Here is a 23,771-nt window from a genome sequence, read left to right as displayed (position 1 = left end):
CTATTTACAATTTATGTGTCAATTATACCTCAATAAATCTGGGGAAAATGAAAAATGGGATAGTAAATTTGCTCTTTCCAGCCTTCCAACATGGTCATTTTTTCCTTTTGGTAAACTGTCATGCTTTATAGTTCTTTATTTTATTTTATAGTTCTTCATATATGTCAAATATAATTGACATACAACACTGTATAAGTTTAAGGCATACAGCACAAGTTTAGTGAGCATCTATCATCTCATATAAATATATCATTAAAGAAATAGGAAAAAATATTTTCCTTTTAATGAAAAGTCTTAGGATTTACTCTCTTAACAACTTTCATGTATGACACACAGCAGTGTCGATTATATTCATCATGTCGTACATTACATCCCTAGTACTTATTTATCTTATAACTAAGAGTTTGTACTTTTGACCACCTTCATACAACCCCTTTCCCCTCTTCCCCTGCCTCTGGTAAACCATAAATCTAACAGGTTCTCTTTATGCCAGTATTCCTTCAGGCCAGCAAATCTGAGTTTATTTATAACAGCTGCTGCCGCTGCTGCTGCTAAGTTGCTTCAGTCGTGTCTGACTCTGTGCGACCCCATAGACGGCAGACCACCAGGCTCCCCCATCCCTGGAATTCTCCAGGCAAGAATACTGGAGTGGGTCGCCATTTCCTTCTCCAATGCATGAAAGTGAAAATTGAAAGTGAAGTCGCTCAGTCCTGTCCGACTCCTAGCGACCCCATGGACTGCAGCCTACCAGGCTCCTCCGTCCATGGCATTTTCCAGGCAAGAGTACTGGAGTGGGTTGCCATTGCCTTCTCCATTTATAAAAGCTAGACCCTCTACTACTGTCTCAGCATTTACCCTGAGGTTTATATTTCCCTTTACTATGCTTGCTTATTCTACCCATTCCAATTTTATGTGTATTTTTCTTGACCAAATATGGGTGAAAAATAGAACAGGAGTGATTGTTGAGGTCCCAGCCTCGAATGTAAAGTCTTAATCATATGTGTTGTGACCATATAATCAACAGCCCTGGAACTGTAGTGCTTAAGAGACTTTCTGTCATTTGGAGATGGTTTCTCCAGGTGGCAACTGTGTGTCACAGCCACAGGCTCAAAAATAGCACTGGAAGCTACAAGCCTGTTGTGGCTTAAAGGCTAGTTTTCTCACTGTCATCTGTTATCATTCTCCAGCTGCCCTCAGACAGAGGCTCTAACTTTCTTTGTTCCTTTGGTTCCTCGTGAGCTTTTTTCAAAGCCCCCCACTTTTTGTCTCTTAGGATTTTGGGACCAAATGAGCTCATATGGGGCTTTAGCTTTCCCAACCCCAGGCTAAGAAAGCTCTCTCATCCCACGTACCCATCCTTGGGCAGGTGGCCCTCTGCTTGTTTATATGTTCCCCTTTCAAGTCTTAACCCACTGAAGAGTCATTATTTGTGTAGCCAGTGAGGTGTTTTTATGATGCTTTTATGATCTAATGACCCTATTACCTTTTGTGTTCAGTACTGCACTGGGATTAGACTTTCCTTCCTAAACAGCCTACTTTGATATGCAGTCCCTGCCTCTCTCTAGCTTACATCTTTGTGTTATTTTTAAACAATTATTAAAAGTGTACATCCTATAAAATTCAATTTTTGGTGTACAGTTCTATGAATTTTGACAAATGCGTAGAGTCAGGTCACCAATGCCACAGTACCAAAAATTTGCCAAGGGCTGCCCCTTGAGGGTATCCCCACCCCTATCCCTGATCTCTGGCAACCCCTGATCTTTGCCAATATTTCTGCCTTATCCAGAATGTCACATGCATGGAATCATAGTCTGCAGTCTTCTGATTCTGACTTCTTTCATTTCACAAACTGCACTGGAGATTTGTCCAATTTGTTGGATGTATCAGCACTGCCTTCTTATGTATGGATAAACCATGCCTAGTTTAAACGTTCACCTTTGGAAGGATATTTGAGCTGTTTCCAAGATTTGACAATTATGAATATAGATATTTTAAACATTTGTGTACAGGATTCTGTATGAACATGGATTTTTATTTCACTTTCAGTTCAGTCACTCAGTCATGTCTGACTCTTTGCAACCCCATGGAGTGCGGCACGCCAGGACTCCCTGTCCATCACCAACTCCCGGAGTTTACACAAACTCATGTCCATTGAGTCGGTGATGCCATCCAACCATCTCATCCTCTGTAGTCCCCTTCTCCTCCCACCTCCAATCTTTCCCAGCATCAGGGTCTTTTCCAATGAGTCAGTTCTTAACATCAGGTTGCCAAAGTATTGGAGTTTCAGCTTCAACATCAGTCCTTTCAATGAATATTCAGGACTGATTTCCTTGAGAATGGACTGACTAGATCTCCTTGCAGTCCAAGGGACTCTCAAGAGTCTTCTCCAACATCACAGTTCAAAAGCATCAATTCTTCAGTGCTCAGCTTTCTTTATAGTCCAACTCTCACATCCATACATGACCACTGGAAAAACCATAGCCTTGACTAGACGGACCTTTGTTGACAAAGTAATGTCTCTGCTTTTTAATATGCTGTCTAGGTTGCTCATAACTTTCCTTCCAAGGAGTAAGCATCTTTTAATTTCATGGCTGCAGTCACCATCTGCAGTGTTTTTGGATCCCCCCAAAATAAAGTCAGCCACTGTTTCCACTGTTTCCCCATCTATTTGCCATGAGGTGATGGGACTGGATGCCATGATCTTAGTTTTCTGAATGTTGAGCTTTAAGCCAACTTTTCACTCTCCTCTTTCACTTTCATTAAGAGGCTCTTTAGTTCTTGTTCACTTTCTGCCATGAGGGTGGTGTTATCTGACGTTAGTGATATTTCTCCCCACAATCTTGATTCCAGCTTGTGCTTCATCCAGCCCAGCATTCCTCATGATGTACTCTGCATGTAACTTAAATAAGCAGGGTGACAATATATAGCCTTCATGTAATACTTTCCTGATTTGGAACCAGTCTGTTGTTCCGTGTCCAGTTCTAACTGTTGCTTCCTGACCTGCATACAGATTTCTCAAGAGGCAGGTCAGGTGGTCTGGTATTCCCATCTCTTGAAGAATTTTCCACAGTTTATTGTGATCCACATAGTCAAAGGCTTTGGCATGGTCAATAAAGCAGAAACAGATGTTTTTCTGGAACTCTTTTGCTTTTTCACTTGGGTATATACTAAAGTGGGATTGTAGAGTCACATGGCAATTTTATATTTAATATTTTTAAGAAATTACCAAATAATTTCCTGAAGTTGCTTCATCTCAGGAATGTGTGAAACTTCTAGTTTTCCCCCATCTTCATCAACACTTAGTATTACCAGAGTTTTTTAGGTTTAGTCATCCTAATGGGTATATAATGATATCTTTTTGTAGTCTTAATTTGCATTTCTCTAATGACTAGTGATGCTAAACATATTTTCATGTACTTATTTGCCATCACTATATCCTCTTCAGTGGCATGTCCTTTCATATCTTTTGCTCATGCTCTGACTGGATTGTTTGCTATTTTTATTGTTGAGTTTTCCAAGTTCTTTAAATATTCTAGATACTAGTCCTTTGTCTTATATATGGTTTGCAAATTTTTAGCCCCAGTTTGTGGTTTGTCTTTCATTTATCACCAGTGCTTCCCACAGAACAAAAGTTTTTAATTTTGACAAGGTTCAATTTCTTGATTTTTTTTATTTTATGCATTGTGCTTTTGGTATCATGTCTAAGACCACTTTGTGTGTGCATGCTAAGTCGCTTCAATCATGTCTGACTCTTTGTGGTCCTATGGATTGTAGCCTGCCAGGCTCCTCTGTCTGTGGGATTCTCCAGGCAAGAATATTGGAATGGGTTGCTATGCCCTTCTCCAGGGGATCTTCCTGACCCAGTGATCAAAGCTGTGTCTCTTATGTCTCCTGTATTGTGAAAGGTTGTTGCTGAGCTGTGAAATACGTCAGGATTCTTGGCCTCTGGAGAAGAGAAATTCAATCTGGGGCCAGTGATGAGGCTTGATTGCTCAGAGCTTTTGTGTAACAAAGTTTTATTAAAGTATAAAGGAGATAGACAAAGCTTCTGACATAGACATCAGAAGGGGGCAGAAAGAGTGCCCTCTTGCTAGTCTTTAGCTTCTGACATAGACATCAGAAGGGGGCAGAAAGAGTGCCCTCTTGCTAGTCTTTAGCCAGATGTTTTGTGTCTGTTAGAAAGCTATTAATCAGATAGAGACACTTCAAGGCTAAGGGAGTTTCACCAGTACTCTCTCCCACAGTATGCATTTTTGAGATGGGATGGCACAAGGTGTGTCATATCCCAGCCATAAAACGATTTATATGAACACTGGTTTGTTGACCTATTATCAGTCCAAGGTTTGAGAAAAGAAAAAAGTTAGTCTTTGGTGGAACCATTTTGAAGAAAGGCAAATTCCAAAACAAATACATCGTTTCATTAACATAGCTTAAGAAAAACATCTCCATAAGAAAAATGCATTGGTTAGCTCAAGGCTTGAGAAAAGTTAAGTTCAGGTGGAACCAGGTGTCTTTTAAACTTGCAGCCTATTTCCTCTGTTTGGAGACCCCTGGCCTTCCTGCCTGTTACCCTCTCAATTGGCAGGTGGGTTCTTTACTAGTAGTGCCACCTGCCCTTTGCTGCTGCTGCTAAGTCGCTTCAGTAGTATCCGACTCTGTGCAACCCCATAGATGGCACCAGGCTCCCCCGTCCCTGGAATTCTCCAGGCAAGAACACTGGAGTGGGTTGCCATTTCCTTCTCCAGTGCATGAAAGTGAAAAGTGAAGGTGAAGTCGCTCAGTCGTGTCCAACTCTTAGGGACCCCATGGACTGCAGCCTACCAGGCTCCTCCACCCATGGGATTTTCCAGGCAAGAGTACTGGAGTGGGGTGCCATTGCCTTCTCCACACCTGCCCTTTGCCTAGTCCTAAATCCTAAAGACTTTTCTATTTTTTTCTAAAAGTTCTATAATTTTACCTTTTTCATTAAAGTTCATGATCCATTTTGAGTTAACTTTTGTTTAAGGTATGAGATACGGGCTTCCCAGGTGGCTCAGTGGTAAAGAATCCACCTGCCAATGCAGGAGACACAGGAGATGCAGGTTCAATCCCTGGGTTGGGAAGATCCCCTGCAGGAGGAGATGGCAACCCACTCGAGTATTCTTGCCTGGAAAATCCCATGGACAGAGGAGCCTGGTGGGCTACAGTCCATGGGGTCACACAGAGTAGGACACGACTTAGAGACTGAGCACCCATACATGCACATGAGACATTTAAGTCGAAGTTCTTTGCTTTGCTTTGCCTCTTTATTTTTGCCTATGGAAGTTCAGTTGCTCCAGCATCATTTGTTCAAAAGACTATTTTTCCTCCATTAAATTGTTTTTGTACCTTTGTCAAAAATAATTTTGCCATATTTGTGTGAATGTGTTTCTGGGCTCTCTGTTCCTTTCCATCAATATATGCATCTGTCCTTCCACCAATACCACACTGTCTTGATTACTGTACTTCTAGCTTACTGTACTTCTAGCGTACTTTTCTTCTATTGCTACAGTCCCCCGATGGTGTTATACATTAAATATCCAGGATGGAGAAGCCACATGCTACTCACCTAGAGGAGGAAATTATCACAGCAGCCTGGGTACTCGCTGTGAGCTTTCTTGTGACCGGGGCTTTCGACTGATTGGACGGAGATCCGTGCAATGCCTGCCAAGCCGCCGTTGGTCTGGAACTGCCTACTGCAGGCGTAAGTGGTGTGCATGTATAGGCTGACATCTGCATGTGAGAGAGGCCAGCCAGCCACCCAGGGTATATGCCTGGAGGTATTACTATGCCCTCTGTCAAGTACAAATTGAAAATTTCCACAGGATCCCAACAGGGCCTTTCCCCATCCTAACATTCTAGCTTATGTTCTCTCCCTGTGACTATGGACCAAACAATAGGGGCATTTAAAGTTGCAACCAGGCTTCTCCAGTGGCTCAGTAATAAAGAACCTGCCTGCCAATGCCAGATACATGGGTTCAATCCCTCAGTTTGGAAGAATCCCTGGAGAAGGAATGGCAACCCACTCCAGTACTCTTGCCTGAAGAATCCCATGGACAGAGGAGCCTGGCGTGCTACAGTCCATGGAGTTGCAAAGAATCTGGCATGACTTAGCGACTGAGCACAGATGCATGCAAGTAGCAACCAGCCCTCAGTCTCAAAGGGCCTAGGAGCGCATGGATTACACCTGGGGCCTGATGTGGACTTGGGCCTTCCTCTGGAACTCTCAAGCATGTGCAGTCTCAGACTCTTTCCCACTTAGGTAAACTAATGTACTTCTTGGCCTAAGGTCTTAGGCCTTGGCGGTGAAGCTAAAAGACATCTTCTAGTCTTCATTTTCTTCTGAAAGTCAAGAAGAACCTCCAAGGCTGGAATGCAGGGATGCTAATACATACATTTCACATCATGTTCACCTCAGCTCCCAAATCCCTACCTCTTATTGAAACCCTACAGCCTACCCTTATTTTGGCAGCTAAGCTTTGCCTGTCCCTACATCCATTGCTGAATGTCATTTGTAGAACACCCATGTGTGCAGGGCCACTTCAAGAGCCATTAATTACCAGACTGATTCTAGACTAACAAATGTGTGCGTGTAAATGGAATGTCAGGGGATGTAGAATGCTGAGCATTCAGAGAGAAATGGGGTTGTTTGGAGAAGATGCTGTGGAATAGAGGAGAAGTTTGGTAGCCAGAAAAAAGGAAGCCACCATTCCCCTCTAGGTGACTATAAGCCATTTGCTATAGGACTAGACCCCATCATTTCCAAAATGAATTTGAATTGACCTTACAAAATTAAAATACATTGACAAATTAACATGAAACCAGTTAAAAGTTTGTGTTGTATGCGTGCTCAGTTGCTCAGTTGTGTCCGACTCTGCGACCCCATGAACTATAGTCTGCCAGGCTCCTCTGTCCATGCAATTTCCCACCAAGAATACTGGAGTGGGATTCCATTTCCTTCTCCAGGTGATCTTTCCAACCCAGGGATCAAACCTATGCCTCTTGAGTCTCTTGCATTGCCAGGCATATTCTTTACCACTGTGCCTGTTTAAACACTGAATCTCACTTTGTACTTCCTCATAAGAGACACATGCAAAACACTTTGAATCTATCATTTTCACTGTTATATAATACTAAGAAAATAAAATCAACAGAATGACAGACCTTTTTTCTTGGCCCTGATTTCAAGAAGGTCGTTGTTGCTTAGGTCTTTATATAAAGGAGGCTGGAAAACATAAAAGGCAATCACCTTCAAGTCTGGTTTGACCAGGAAGCAAAAACAAACATAGTCGATAGAATCTTTAGTCAAAGATCCAATAATGGAAGTTAAGGAGGGTTAGAACTTAGACAACTTAAAGGGACATATGGCCGGCCTACTTCCTTCAGGTGCTGGGTATTTCATACTGGACTTTGCAAGTACAAGCTTACAATCAATTCATGGGAGCTGTTGCCACTTCTGGCACACATAATGCCTAAAGCACATGGACTCGCCTTTAAGCAAATGCCTCCAAAGCTGTCTGCCCCTCCCTACTGGGATTGGCCTGACTTGTACTCTCACCAGCACAGAGGGAGGACCAGTGGGCATGTAAGTGAGCCTCAACTGAGGAGTGCTTGTGGCAGAACCAATATTATATTCAAAAAGGAGTCTTAAATTTGTTCAAGGGCATCTAACATTTGTGGAACAAGAGAGGAAAACTATGAGCTGCTGAGGCCCTAAATAAGCCCAGAGATTTATATGCATTGTCTCTATATTTGGCACAACAATCCTACTTCATGGTGTACATGTTTTAGTGATGGAGACACTGAGGTGTGGAGAGATGATGTAAGTTGCTCAAGTCACAGAGCTAGTTAAGTGGTGGAGCTGGGATCCAAACTGAGGTGCGTTCCTCAAATCCATGAACTTGGATGAGTAACTTCTTTGAGACCATCTCCCCACCTCCGCCCCTCAAGAGTACTGTTGTACTTCATAATATCAAAATAAGAAAGAAATTAGGAAAAAGAGGCAATCAGGCACAAAAATTTCAGAGCAGTTGGGTATAGGTTTCCCTGTATTTTCTGCTGTCTCTGACATGGTCTTCCCTGGGCTAGATGCCTAGGCATTACTTCCACATAGCCCCAGAGGCCACTCAGCTTGCCTCCTGATTCTCTCTTAGAGATGAGATGCCATGCATTGCCATTCATCACGAGTGGCACCTACACGTGCACAAATGGGGTGCTTCTTGACTCTCGCTGTGACTACAGCTGTTCCAGTGGCTACCACTTGGAAGGTGACCGCAGCCGAATCTGCATGGAAGATGGGCGATGGAGCGGAGGAGAGCCTGTATGTGTAGGTAAATGCTGGTCGCTCCCAGTTGTCCTGCTGCAAAGAGCCAGCCTGGCATTATGTCCACTGCAGAAGGCATTCTCACTAGCTGCAAAAGGTGGCACCCTGGGCACAGGCTTAACAAAGCAATCGCTTCCCTTGGAGTCAGGCCTCACAAGTTTCATTGAGCATCTTGAACTGCATCTTTTACCTACCCAGTGCTGTGGTATTGTTTCATGGGTTCCCTCCAGGGAAGGTAGGGGACCCACAAGTCAGCACTTAATTTCTGACCTTGGCAGACATAGATCCCCCCAAGATCCGTTGTCCTCACTCCCGTGAGAAGATGGCAGAGCCGGAGAAACTGACCGCTCGAGTATACTGGGACCCACCCGTGGTGAAAGATTCTGCTGATGGTACCATCACCAGGTGAGTCACAGATGCCGCCTATGCCTCCTGCCAGCTTCTCCCAGGCACTCAGGTAGCCCACACTGAACCACACAGACTGATGGTACAGTGATGATGTGCCCCAAACCCCAGTTCTAAGAGTTACTTTCCTCAGTGGCTCTCTCACCCTGTCCCATGTAGGTTGACACTTCGGGGCCCTGAGCCTGGCTCTCACTTTCCAGAAGGAGAACACGTGATTCGTTACACTGCTTATGACCGAGCCTACAACCGGGCCAGCTGCAAGTTCATTGTAAAAGTACAAGGTCAGAAAGAAGTTTTCCATTTTGCATTGCTTATTATTTCTGCTCTTCCCTTATCCTCTAGATGCCCATCACAACCCTCTCTTCACTATACCTGAAACAGACACCTCATGCAGATTGGGAGAGGGGAAACTCAAGTTCATGAAATAGGTCATTCAGGAAACCTGTATACACGTATACACACATTTCAGAAACTCTGCCCCCCAACAAGACTTTCTCATTCTCCTAAATCTACATGAAACCCACCAATATACTCTATATCCATTTCTTTTCTTAGCCTTCAAATTAATGATTAAAGTCAATCAGCCTTCATTCTCAGTCTTTTTCCTCTGCTGAAATTGGTGGTACTGGCTGCTGATTCTTGCTTTTTATTTTGTTTTCATCATAAAATTAATTCATGCTCATTGTTGAATGTATGGGAAATAAAGTAACACACAAAGGGGGAAAAAAACTATTACTCTGTCACCCAGAGGCAATTGTTGCTAATCTTTTGGTATTTTTCTTCCAGTCTTTTATTCACACATACTTAAAAAATACGTAATTGAGATCGCAGTGCATATCCAATCTTAGGTCACCCCTTTTCACTTTTCATTATAACACAAGTAAATTTCTCATGTTCTTTAAAGTTTTTTCAGAAGTCTTTTAATCGCAGTATAATAATCTACTTCTAAGAATATATCATACTTTGCTCAACACTTCTCCTCCCACTGACGAATATTTTAAAGTGTTAATTGCTCAGTTATGTCCAACTCTTTGCTATCCCATGGACTGTAGCCCACCAGGCTCCTCTGCATGGAATTCTCCAGGCAAGAAAAATGAAGTAAGTTTCCATTTCCTTCTGCAGAGAAACTTTCTGACTCAGGGATTGAACCTGGGCCTCCTGCATTGCAGGTGGATTCTTTATCTTCTGCACCACCAGGGGAGCCCAATGATATTTCACATTAAAAGTAATTTATAAGGTGGTCATCTGTATGCAGAGTGTCCCCAAAGTCTGAAAACGAAAATGGCAAATTTTTTTACAGATTGCTAGTCTTTTGATGACTATATATATATACTTATCCATGCTTCCACATTTTATGAACACTTTTGTCTACATTTAAGATTTAACTCCATAAGAAAGCAAAAATTTTGCCTCTAGCCCTGGCCATTGGCAACACAGAGAAGTCAATCATTCTAATTATCCTGGGTCTGCTGATCTAGAAAACCCAGCATGGGCACCCTCTTAGCCTATTCTCTACGAGAGTTACCATAGCCCCTAACTTGAACTTCTCCCTGACAGTGAGACGCTGCCCAACTCTGAAACCACCACTGCATGGCTACCTCACCTGCACCTCAGCGGGGGACAACTATGGTGCCACCTGTGAATACCACTGTGATGGAGGGTATGAGCGCCAAGGGACCTCCTCCCGGGTCTGCCAGTCCAGCCGCCAGTGGTCAGGATCACCACCCGTCTGTGTTCGTGAGTGAAACTAGGGGATGGGGAGAGTGGACATAATGATCAGGGCTTCTTTGAGGGGTCTCCCAATGCCTATGGCTCAGGGACCAAAGGCAGTGCGTATGATGTGGGAATGGGGGCTTCTGTGATGTTTCAGAGCCAATGTTCCCCTCTAGCATACTCCACCTCCAAGAAAAAGGATTTAAAATCTCCAAGTGTTCTTTTAGGATTTCCCCCCAAGGAAAGGGAGAAACAACCAAAAAAAAGTTTAACCTGAAAACCTCAGGATGTTGTTGTCCATTCTGCGATGAAGGGACAGGCCATACTCTGACTGGCCATGTGCTTCTGCCCTAGCTATGAAGATTAATGTCAATGTCAACTCAGCTGCTGGCCTTCTGGATCAGTTCTATGAGAAACGGCGACTCCTCATCATCTCAGCCCCTGATCCCTCCAACCGATATTATAAAATGCAAATCTCTATGCTACAGGTAAGAGCCACTCCCCTAATCAGGGCTTAGCTCCTTTGTATTCCCCTATCCCACTCCGCTGGGTTTCCCTGGTGGTGCAGTGGTAAAGAATCCAACTGCCAGTGCAGGAACTGTGGGTTCGATCCCTAGGTTGGAAAGATCCCCTGGAGGAGGAAATGGCAACCCAGTTTAGTATTCCTGCCTGGAGAATCCCATGGGCAGAGGAGCCTGGTGGGCCACAGTTCATGGGTTCACAAAGAGTCAGACACAACTTAGCAACCAAACAACAACAACAACCCCACTCTGTCACTCAAAGACTTGCTCTTTCTACAGCACATACTTGTATACCTGGTCCTTCCTTAGATTGCAGACAACATTTGATTAGTTTTACTGTAGACAAATTTAGCACAGTTTTAAGACAACTGTGTTTTTACTGAAAAGGCAGTGAAGTCATTGGCATGGTGGGTTGCAGGAAGCTTGATGAAGGATGAGAAGGCAGTGTGGCAAAGCACTCCTGAAAGACTTGTAAAACCTGTGATCAAATGTAAATTTGGGGAATTAGTTATGTTTAAGTTTTCAAGGAATAATAACACTAACAAACATTTAGACAATTAGGGCTGTATAAGGACCAGGTATACAAGTATGTGCTTTATACATATTCATTTAATTCTCCCAATAATGCTTATAAAGTAGGTACCCTTACTATCTCCATTTTGCAGGTAAAGAAACTGAGGCACAGAGAGGTTAATGATTTGCCCAAAATCACTAGCTAATAAATGGCTGAGCCACGATTAAACCCAGGCAATCTGACTCAAGGATCTGTGCTCTTAACCACTACCAATAGCAGACAAGAAGGAAACGTGTCATGATATTGCAAAGTAAAATGAAGGAATTGCATAAGGATTTTTAACATTCTACCAGATATCTAGTTAAAGCCACTGTTGGGGAATGAGAAGCAGAAAAGACAGGGTAGTTCTGACTACTGGGACTTTCAAAAAGAATAGGCTAGATTCTATCACTATTCTATCACTATGTTGTACACCTGAAACTTATATAATATTGTAAATCAACTGTTTTTGTTGTTTTCATTGACTAAGTTGAGTCTAACTCTTTGCAACCCCATGGACTGCAGCACACCAGGCATACCTGTTCTTCACTATCTCCCTGAGTTGTCTCAAACTCATGTCCATTGAGTCAGTGATGCCATCCAATCATCTCATCCTCTGTCACCTCCTTCTCATCAATTGAAAAGGAGAAAAATAATGTAATAATAAAAATAAAGAATAGACTAGGTTCTTGAAGAGAATTCAAAGTATGCTGACAAGACTCTGAGAAGCTGAAAGGGTCTGGATACCCAGGTAAAAGAAGAAGCTATTTAGGGGGTTTCTAAAGGTTGAGTTCTTACGAGTTGCCAAGTCAATATTCAGAAGGCCATGACGAAAGCATCCATATCAAAAGAATGACCCTGGTCTAAACTGAAAAGGACCCCGTTCCTCCAGGGATCCAAAAACGGCAGACAAAAGCAACACCTCAGCTTGAACAGAAAGCAGGAGCAAAAAAAGAAAGCAGCCAGGGAGGACTGTGACTTTGAGGCCAGGTCTAGAGGACTAGCCCAAAGACTCAACAAGGGGTGGATCACCAGGCAGTGCTCACTGCTGCTTTCAACCTTGCCCCAGGTAACTGGCTAAGAGGCACCCCTGCTGGGCGAAGCAGGACAAAAAACCGCGGTACGGTTACAGGCTGCACTGCCTAGTGCGAGGAAGGCAAGAACGGGTCACAGAAAGAGCACTGACACTATTTGGGGGGAAATTCTGGAGACCAAGAGAAGGCTGTGGCCGTGTAGCCTAATGGTAAGGAGCACACAGGCTTCTCAGGTGGCACAATGGTAAAGAATCTGCCCACCAATGCAGGAGATGCAAGAAACATGAGTTTGATCTCTGGGTCCAGAAGATCCTCTGGAGAAGGAAATGGCAACCCAATCCAGTATTCTTTCCTGGGAAATCCCATGGACAGAGGAGCCTGGTGGGCTACAGTCCATGGGGTCACAAAGAGTTGGACACGACTGAGAGACTAACACACAAAGAACTTATGTAGCTTCCAGTTATAAAATAAGTAAGTCCTGGGGCTGTGATGTACAGCATGGGGACTATAGCTATATAATATATTTGAAAATTGCTAAGAAAATAGATCTTAAAAGTTCTCACTGTAAGAAAAAAAGTTATGACTTTGTGGTGATGAATGTTAACTGGACTTATTGCGATGATCATTTAGAAAAATATCAAATCATTATATTGTACACCTGAAACTAATATGTCAACTAGTATCTCAATTTTAAAAAGAACATGAAAAGATGCTCAACATCACTCATTATCAGAGAAATGCAAATCAAAACCACAATGAGGTACCATCTCACGCTGGTCAGAATGGCTGCCATCAAAAAGTCTGGTGCTAAGTCGCTTCAGTCGTGTCTGACTCTGTGCGACCCCACAGACAGCAGCCCACCAGGCTCCCCCGTCCCTGGGATTCTCCAGGCAAGAACACTGGAGAGGGTTGCCATTTCCTTCTCCAGTGCATGAAAGTGAAAAGGGAAAGTGAAGTCGCTCAGTCGTGTCCAACTCTTAGCGACCCCATGGACTGCAGCCCACCAGGCTCCTCCATCCATGGGATTCTCCAGGCAAGAATACTTGAGTGGGGTGCCATCGCCTTCTCCGATCAAAAAATCTACTAACAATAAATGCTGGAGAGGGTGTGGAGAAAAGGGAACCCTCTTACATTGTTGGAGGGAATGCAAACTAGTACAACCACTGTGGAGAACAATGTGGAGATTCCTTAAAAAAACTGGAAATAGAACTGCCATACAACCCAGCAGTCCCACTGCTGGGCATACACACTGAGGAAACCAGAATTGAAAGAGACACATGTACCCCAGTGTTCATTGCAGCACTGTTTACAATAGCTAGGGCATGGAAGCAACCTAGATGACCATCAGCAGATGAATGGATAAGGAAGTTTTGGTACATATACACAATGGAATATTGATCAGCTATAAAAAGAATGCATTTGAATCAGTTCTAACAAGGTGGATGAAACTGGAGCCTATTATACAGAGTGAAGTAAGTCAGAAAGAGAAACACCAATATGGTATATTAATGTATATATATGGAATTTAGAAAGACGGTAATGATGACCCTTTATGCAAGACAGCAAAAGAGACACAGATGTAAAGAAGAGACTTTTAGACGATATGGGAGAAAGTGAGGGTGGGACGATACGATAGAATAGCTTTGAAACATGTATATTACCCTATGTAAAACAGATGACCAGTGCAAGTTCGATGCATGAAGCAGGGCACTCAAAGCCAGTGCTCTGGGACAACCCAGAGGAATGGGGTGGGGAGGGAGGTGGGAGGATGGTTCAGGATATGCGGACATATGTGTACCTGTGGCTAATCCATGTCAATGTATGGCAAAAACCACCGCAATATTGTAATTAGCCTCCAATTAAAATAAATTAATTAAATTTAAAAAATGAACAGGGGGTGTAGGCTGAGGGAAGAGGCAGCACTAGAGCAAAAGCAAGACAAGGATTTAAAACATATCAGTAAATGAACAATTGGTAACCCCCCAAAAAATAACTTATGTATTTAAAAATCTATGCAAAACTAAGCAAGGAGAGATGATGTTACTGCAATTTGTTAATTACATTTCTCTTTTCTATCCCACATAATACAACCAATTTCTACACTTCATTAGAATAAAGGAAACACTGTTAGGGTAAGTGGGCTTCCCAGGAGGCATTGGTAGTAAAGAACCCACTTGCCAATGCAGGAGACATAAGAGACACGGGTTCTATCCCTGGGTCAGGAAGATCCCCTGGAGGAGGGCGTGGCAACCCACTCCAGTATTCTTGCCTGGAGAATCCAATGGACAGAGGAGCCTGGCAGGTTGTGGTCCATAGGGTGACAAAGAGTCGGACAAGTTTGAATCGACTTAGCACGCACATTGGGGCAAGTGCTTCAGGAATGATAGAGGAAAGAGGTGGTAGACCCCCTCATGTGATGGTTTGTGAAGGAGCCCCTCCTTTCCCACACTGCCTCGACATGGTCCCAAGAAGAATCAGTTAAGTAGCCTTAGGTTTGGGTTTGACAGCCTATTCAGGAAAACCTTCTTCTCTCCCCTCCCAGCAATCCACTTGTGGACTGGACCTGAGGCATGTGACCATCATCGAGCTGGTGGGGCAGCCACCTCAGGAAGTGGGGCGCATCCGGGAGCATCAGCTGTCAGCCAATATCATTGAGGAACTCAGGTCCAGACTGGAGGGCAACAGGAAAGGAGTGGGTAGAAGCCTTAGGCAGGACATTGGCCAAAAGAGAGTTGTGGGAAAATCAGCAAACACTATTCTCTTGGGGAATTGCTTGTTTGAACTCTTTGGATGCATTAGGTAAGATCAGAGAGTGGCAGGGCATCAGAATCAAATGGCAGGGTGTTGTTGAAAATACAGATTACCACCTCAAACCACCTCAGGACTTTATTTTTATGAGGCACCTCAGGTGACCCTGAAGCACAGCCAGGGCTGAGACACAGACTCAAACATGACTTAGATAAGCCTTTGATCCTGTCACCTGGTGGTCATATCCTTTTGCCTTCAGTCTGCAAATAAGCAAAAATTAGGCAGTGAAATCTGAATCTTTAGGCAGTGAAATCTTTAGGCAGTGAAATCTGAATCATACTCATCTGCCCCTTGGGGAGGAGAAGACCATAGGGAACAGGTGGTAGAAGTTGACTTTTCTCATTTTCTGTCTGTTATCACCCTCCCAACCCCTCCACGTATACTCAGAACCAATATAGCCATCACTCCCCTCTGTTCCATAAACAATACCTGCCCCTAGGGCTTAATCTCAGGGACAGAAAGATTCAGTCCCAGGTAAAGACTGGGGCTTCTCTGGTGGTTCAGTAGCAAAGTCAGTGGTAAAGAATCCACCTGCCTATGCAGGAGATGCAAGAGACTGTGGATTCAATCCCTGGGTTGGGAAGATCCCCTGGAGAAGGGAATGGCTACCCACTCCAGTATTCTTGTCTGGAGAGCCTGGTGGGCTACAGTTCATGGGGTCACAGAAGAGTCAGACACAACTTAGTGACTAAACAACAGCAACAAGAGGAAAGACAGGAAAACACTCAGAGGAAGGAGACTGCAGACTTGGTGATATTGATCGACCTGAAGGTTGACCAGGTGATATTGATCAGCCTCAGGGCTGTCATGTTTGGTTGTTCAGGCTATGCTTGTCCAGCTCTGGGAAACACTGGTCACGGCATAGTGCCCGTGACTGGTGCTCCTTGGAGTTCTTACATGCAGCTCACATCGCTATATGTGATAGCCCTGTGTAAGGGGGCCTGTGAGGCAAGCACAGCTTGGTAGTAACAAAGCTGTTCCATCTGGGGTGAGGAAGGGACAGCTTAACACAGCTAGAGATGTTGGGGCAGCAAGACTAAGGTGTAAGCAGAGAAAAGTAAAGGGGCTTGAGATAGTTACTGGAGGGGATGGGGCAAGGGATTCGGTGAAGAAAGAATTAGTCCATCAGTGGAGCTGTGAAAGATCAGAGAGGACTAGAGTCTGGCGGAATGATGTCCAGACAAGGTCTCACACATCCCTGGGCTCATCTCTCTAGGCAATTTCAGCACCTCACTCGCTCCTACTTCAACATGGTGTTGATTGACAAGCAGGGAATTGACCGGGAACGCTACATGGAACCTGTCACCCCCGAGGAAATCTTCACGTTCATTGATGACTATCTACTGAGCAATGAGGAGCTGATCCAACGCCGGGAACAAAGAGACATATGTGACTGAACTTGAGTCGGAGCATGGTTGAGGTCAAGGGAAAAGGTTCCCTGGTCAGCCAAAACTGGGGCCTAATCAAAGAAGAAAATGCTTTCCCACAGCTCTGAGGAAAGGACTCTAAGGTGGGTGAGGTTCCCTGATCCTGGGACATTTCCAGACACCTTTCCTCAAGCAAGTCTCTGCTTTAGGTAGCACTGGAACAGCATAAGAAGCTAGGGAGGGACTGAGGACAGGCCCTGGGCAGCAGCTTATAGATAGAAAGTCTTACTTCTGCCCAGCTGTCCAAAATCTTTCAGAGAAGTAAATTCTAAATTCACTCACTAACCGGCTGTGTTTTAAATGGCTCCTCTACCCTGAGGTGACAGCAGAGGGCAGCACCATCACAACAGACAACCAGGGCACCATCAAGTGTCGCTGGATCTTCCTTACAGGTTAACTGTGGGCTTGGAAGTGAGGCAGGGCTCACTCTTGTTTGTTCTTCTCCCTTGTAGGATGTTGGGCTACAAATGTTAACCATCTGTTAACCATTCTGTTAACCATCATCTCACCGAAGAGTTAGCAGGCCACTGCAGTTGGAAGGGAGCTTGGGGAGAAAAGTCAGACTAGAGCAGAATGCTTTCTCCTGCCCCTCCAACTAGCTCATAGGCCACAGTCTCTCCTTACTGAGCCTCCAGTGCTGCTCCTTCCTCAAAGAAACCCCCAGCTCATGATCCAGGAAACCTCAGAACCACCAAGTGGAAACTACATCATGGAGAAGGAAAAAAGACAGCATCAGCCACATGTATAACTTATTAACACTTTGAAGAGATGAATACAGAGCAGGCAAGAGTTACAACAGCACAAACACAAGCACTAAGGGCCATGAGTACATTTCCGTTAGGAAATGTGAGTCATCTGGGATCTTGTGAAGCAGAGCAACACTCATGCACACTAACCCTGCTCTGGCTTCGGCCACACTCAAGCATGCATAGTGTTTGAAGAAAGGCAGTCTTCCCTAGGCTGCTGGGAACCTTCTTTTCTACACACGTGTAAACAGTGTCAGGTTAAGACTCAGCAGCCATTCACCTTCCACGTTACCCAGAGGGTAATTACTAGGAAATTAGAGGGGAAGAGGAAGCGGGCTAGATTGAGAAACAGGACTAAAAGGCTCGAGCACTGACTATGTGCCAGGTGCTATCCTGAAAACTCACAATTGACTGAAATCCTCATAAGAACCCTCTAAGCTAGGTCTTGTTGTAAGCCCATTTACACGTGCAGGGATGGAAGCACAGAGAGGTCCCAAACTTGCCTAAGATCAAACAGCTCAGAAGTGGAGGCACAGAGAGGTCAGGCAACTTGGCTAAGATCACACAGCTGAGATGTGGAAGCACGGAGAGATCAGGAAAATTGCCTAAGATCACACAGGTCAGAAGCAGAAGTACAGAGAGGTTACGCAACTTGCCAAAGATCACAAAGCTCATAAGTAGAAGAACAGAGAGGTTAGGCAACTTACCTAAGATCACACAGGTCAGAAATGGAAGCACAGAGAGTTTCACAACTTGCCTAAGATCACACAATTCAGAAGCAGAAAAGTGGAGGGACAGAGAGGTCAGGCCACTTGCCTAAGATCACACAGCACAGAATTGAAAGCACAGAGAGGTCAGTCAACTTGCCAAAGATTACACAGCTCAGAAGTGGAAGCCTAGAGAGGTTAGGAAACTTCCTAAGATCACACATCTAAGATATGGAAGCCCAGAGAGGTTAAGCAACTTGACTAAGATCACACAGCTCATATGTGGAATCAGAGAGGTCAGGCATCTTGCCTAATATCACAAAGCTCAGAAGTAGAAGCACAGAGAGGTCACGCAACTTGCCTCAGATCACAAGTTCAGAAGTGGAAGCACTGAGAGATCAGGCAACTTGCCTAAGATCACACAGCTAAGATATGAAAAACAGAGAGGTTAGGCAACTTGCCTAAGTTCACAGAGTTCAAGAGGAATCGAAGAGAGGTCAGGCAACTTGCCTAAGATCACATAGCTAATAAGTGGAAGCCTACAGAAAAGAGGCAACTTGTCTAAGATTGCACATCTCAGATATGAAAGCTCAGAGAGGTTAGGCAACATTTCTAAGATCACACAGCTCAGATATGGAAGCACAGAGAGGTTAGGCAACTTACCTAAGTTCAGCAGTTCAAGTGGAAACAGAAAGAGGTCAGGCAACTTGCCTTAGATCACACAGAAGTGGAAGCACAGAGAGGTCAGGCAACTTGCCTATGATAACACATCTGAAAAGTAGAAGTATAGAGAGGTCAGGCAACTTGCCTAAGATCACACAATTCACATATGGATGAACACAGAGGTTCGGCAACTTACCTAAGATTACAGAGCTCAAAATGGAATCACAGAGATGTTAGGCAACTTGACTAAGATGAAACCACACAGATGTGGAAGAAGATAGTGGTCAGGCATCTTGTCTAAGATCACACAGCTCAGAAATGAAAGCACAGAGAGGTCAGGCACCTTGTCTATGATAACACAACTTTGAGGTGGAAGCACAGAGAGGTCAGGCAACTTGCCAAAGATCACACAGCCCAGATATTGAAGAATAGAGAGGTTAAGCAACTTCCATAAGTTTAACAGCTCAATTGGATGCACAGAGAGGTCAGGCATCTTGCCTAAGATCACACAGGTCAGGGATAGAAGCACTGAGAGGTCAGGCCACTTGCCTAAGATGCCACAACTCAGAAATGGCAGCACAGAGAGTTTTGGCAACTTGCCTAAGATGACACAGCTCAGAAGTGGAAGCACAGAGAGTTTTGGCAACTTGCCTAAGATCACACAGCTCATATATGCAAGCACAAAGAGGTCAGGCAACTTACCTAGAATCACACAGCCCAGATGTGGAGCAGAGAGATGTTAAGCAACCTGCCTAACATCACACAGGTCAGATACAGAAGCACAGAGAAGCTAGGCAACTTGGCTAATATCACACAACTCAGAAGTGGGACAACAGTGAAGTCAGAAAACTTGCCTAAGATCACACAACTGAGAAGTGGAAGCACAGGTAGGCAATTTGCCTAAGATCACCCAGCCCAGAAGCAGAAGCACAGAAATGTCAGGAAACTGACCTAGGATCAAACATTTCAGAAGTGGAAGCACAGAGAGGTAAGGCAGCTTGCCTTAGATCACACAGCTCAGATATTGAAGAATAGAGAGTTTAGGCAACTTGCCTAATATCACATAGCACAGATGTAGAAGCACAGAGAGGCTGAACAACTTTCCTAAGATCACACAGCTCTTAAGTGGAAGCACAGACATACAGGAAACTTGCCTAAAATCACCCACCTCAGAAGTGGGAGCACAGAAAGGTCCGGAAACCTGCCTAAGATCACAACAACAGGAGTGGAAGAAAAGAATGATGAGGAAACTGGCCTAGAATCAAACAGATCTGAAGTGGAAGCACAGATAGGTCAGGCAACTTGTCTAAGATGACACAGCTCAGAAGTTGAAGCACAGAGATTTCAGGCAACTTCCCTATGATCACACATTCAGAAGTGGAAGCCTAGAGAGCTTAGACAACTTGCCTAAGATCACACAGATCAGATATGGAAGCACAGAGAGGTCTTACATCTTGCCTAAGATTACAAAGCTCAGAAGTGGAAGCACAGAGAGGTCAAGAAACTTGCCTAAGAAAACACAGCTCAGAAGTGGAAGCACAGAATGGTTAGGCAACATGCCTAAGTTCACACAGCTCATATATGGAAGCACAGGGAGCTTAGGAAACTTGACTAATCCACACAGATGAAATGGAAGCACAGATCAGTCAGGCATCTTGCATAACATCACACAGGTCAGAAGTGGAAGCACAGAGAGGTCAGGCAATTTGCCTAAGATCACAGAGCTTAAGTGGAAGCACAGACATTAGGCCACTTGCCTAAGATCACACAGCTTAGAAGACGAAGCACAGAGATGTCAGGCAACTTCCCTATGATCACACCTCTCAGACACCTCTTAAGTGGAAGCACAGAAAGGTCAGGGTATGTGCCTCATATCACAGAGCTTAAGTGGAAACACAGAGAGGTTTGGCAACTTGCTTAAGGACAGACAGCTCAGAAGTGGAAAGACAGAGTTACACAGCATCCCTAAGATCACACAGCTCATAAGATGAAGCACAGAGTGATTAGGCAAGTTGTCTAAAATCACACAGCTCAGGAGTGGAAGCAAAAGTGGTAAGGCAACATGCCTAGGATCACACATCTAAGAAGTGGAAGCACAGAGAGGCTAGGGAATTTGCCTAAGATCACACAGCTCAAAAGTTGAAGCACAGAGACTGCAGGCAGCTTGCCTAATACCACACAGCCTAAGTGGAATCATTGAGAGGTTAGGCAACTTGCCTTAGATCACACAGCTCAGAAGTGGAAGCATAGAAAGTTTAGGCAAATTGCCTAAGATCATACATGCCAGATAGGGAAGCTCAGAGATGTTAGGTAACTTGCCTAAGATCACACAGCCCAAAATTTGAATCACAGAGAGTTTAGGCATCTTTTGTAAGATCACAAAGCTCTGAAGTAGAAACACAGAGAGTTCAGGCAACTTGTCTAAGATAATACAGCTCAGAAGTGGAAGAACAGAGAGGATAGGCAACTTGCCTAATATCATGCAGCTTAGAAGTGGAAGCACAGAGAGTTCATGCAAGTTGCCTAAGATCATATAGCTCAACAGTGGAAGCTAGAGAGGTGAGAAACTTGACTAATATCACACAGCTTAAATGGAAGCACAGAGGTTAGGCAACTTGCCTAAGATCACACAGCTCAAGGGGAAGCATAGAGAGGTCAGGCAACTTGTCAAAAATTATGTAGCCAGAGAGGGAAGCACAGAGAGTTCCGGGAATTTGCCTAAGATCACACAGCCTAGAATTGGAAGCACAGAGAGGTCAGGCAACTTGCCTGAGATAACACAACTCAGAAGTGAAAACACAGAGAGGTTAGGCAACTTGCCTACAATCACACAGCTCAGATATGGAAGCACAGAGAGGTCAGGAAACTTCCCTATGAACACACAGCTCAGAAGTGGAAGCAAAGAGAAGATGGTCAACTTGCCTAATATCACAGAGCTTAACTGGAAACACAGAGATCTTAGGCTACTGGCCTAAGATTGGAGAGCTCAAGTGGAAGCAGTGAGAGGTCAGGAAACTTTCCTATGATCACACAGCTCAGAAGTAGAAGCACAGAGAGGTTATGCAGCTTGACTAAGATGAAACAACTCAGAAGTGGATGCAGACCATGATTAGGGAACTTGCCAAAATCACACAGCTCAAATGTGGAAGCACAGAGAAGCTAAAAAATTTGCCTAATATCCCACAGCTCTTGTGGAAGGACAGGTGGGTCAGGCAACTTGCCTAAGTTCACAGAGCTCAGAAGTGCAAGCACAATGGGGTCAGGCAACTTGCCTATGATCACACAGTTCATAATAGGAAGGAAGCACAGAGAGATCAGAAAACTTGCCTACCTCACACAGCTCATCAGTTCAGTTCAGTTCAGTCACTCAGTTGTGTCTGATTCTGCGACCCTATGGACTGCAGCACACCAAGCTTCCTTGTCCATCACCAATTCCCAGAGCTTACTCAAACTCATGTCCATCGAGTCAGTGATGCCATCCAGCCATCTCATCCTCTGTTATCACCTTCTCCTCCTGCCTTCAATCTTTCCCAGCATCAGGGTCTTTAACAAGGAGTCAGTTTTTCGCATCAAGTGGCCAAAGTATTAGAGTTTCAGCATCAGTCCTTCCAATGAATAGTCAGGACTGATTTCCTTGAGGATGGACTGGTTGGATCTCCTTGCAGTCCAAGGAACTCTCAAGTGTCTTCTCCAACACCACAGTTCAAAAGCATCAGTTCTTTGGTGCTCAGCTTTCTTTATAGTCCAACTCTGACATCCATACATGACTACTAGAAAAACCATGGCTTTGACTAGATGCACCTTTGTTGGCAAAGTGATGTCTCTGCTTTTTAGTATGCTGTCTTGGTTGGTCATAACTTATCTTCGAAGGAACAAGGGTCTTTTAATTTCATGGCTGCAGTCACCACCTACAGTGATTTTGGAGCCCCCAAAAATAAAGTCTCTCACTGTTTCCATTGCTTCTCCATCTATCTGCCATGAAGTTATGGGACTGGATGCTATGATCTTAGTTTTCTGAATGTTGAGTTTTAAGCCAGCTTATTCACTCTACTCTTTCACTTTCACCAAGAGGCTGTTTAGTTCCTCTTTGCTTTCTGCAATAAGGGTGGTGTCATCTGCATATCAGGTAATTGATATTTCTCCCGGCAATCTTGATTCCAGTTTGTGATTCCTCCAGCCCAGGGTTTCTCGTGATGTACTCTGCATATAAGTTAAATAAGCAGGGTGACAATATACAGCCTTGATGTAATCCTTTCCTGATTTGGAACCAGTCTGTTGTTCCATGTCCAATTCTAATTGTTGCTTCTTGATCTGCACACAGATTTCTCAGGAGGCAGTTAAGGTGGTCTGGTATTCCCATCTCTTGAAGAATTTTCCACAGTTTTTTTGTGAATACAGCTCTGCCATCTTGTTCACACAGCTCATATGTTGAAGCAAAGAAAGTTCAGGCATCTTGCCTAAGATCAAAGAGCTCTTAAATGGAAGCAGAGAGAGGCTGGGCAACCTGACAGAGATATCACAGCTCAGATATGGAAGCATAGAATGTCTAGGCAACCTGTTCAAGATCACACAGCTCAGAAGTGGCAGCACAGAGAGGTCAGGGAACTTGCTAAGATCACGCAGCTCAGAAGAGGAAGCACAGAGAGGTTAGGCAACTTTCCTAAGATCACACAGCTTTTATATGGAAGGACAGAGAGGTCAGGCAACTTGCTTAAGATCACACAGGTCAGAAGTGGAAGGACAGAGAGGTCCAGAAAAATATCTGAAAATCACACAGTTCTGAAATGGAATCACAGAGAGGTCAGGCAACTTGCTGAGGATCACACAGCTCAGAAGTTGAAGCACAGAGTTGT

At 44.2% G+C, this 23,771-nt stretch overlaps 1 protein-coding gene across 2 annotated transcripts in view; it reads left to right on the top strand.

Annotated features, from left to right (window-relative positions):
• SRPX2 (sushi repeat containing protein X-linked 2) overlaps positions 1–17,087 on the top strand; it is a 29,885-nt gene extending 12,798 nt beyond the window's left edge. The window contains exons 4-11 of one of the 2 annotated variants that reach the window (XM_086386826.1): positions 5,531–5,722; positions 8,172–8,348; positions 8,620–8,746; positions 8,906–9,027; positions 10,304–10,483; positions 10,814–10,947; positions 15,110–15,231; positions 16,592–17,087. In XM_086386826.1, coding sequence (XP_086242952.1) covers positions 5,531–5,722; positions 8,172–8,348; positions 8,620–8,746; positions 8,906–9,027; positions 10,304–10,483; positions 10,814–10,947; positions 15,110–15,231; positions 16,592–16,772 — 1,235 coding nt within the window. In that variant the 3' untranslated portion in view covers positions 16,773–17,087. The remainder of the gene's footprint in view (positions 1–5,530; positions 5,723–8,171; positions 8,349–8,619; positions 8,747–8,905; positions 9,028–10,303; positions 10,484–10,813; positions 10,948–15,109; positions 15,232–16,591) is intronic. The other variant, XM_086386827.1, reaches the window with a different exon arrangement.
• Positions 17,088–23,771: the final 6,684 nt, after the last annotated feature.

The sequence above is a fragment of the Bos grunniens genome, chromosome X (assembly GCF_055505025.1).
Source record: "Bos grunniens cultivar Pamir isolate PY7600 chromosome X, Bosgru_T2T1.0, whole genome shotgun sequence".
NCBI lineage: Eukaryota > Metazoa > Chordata > Mammalia > Artiodactyla > Bovidae > Bos > Bos grunniens.
Note: the sequence above shows the minus strand (reverse complement) of the source record. Positions and strands in the feature narration are given on the sequence as shown.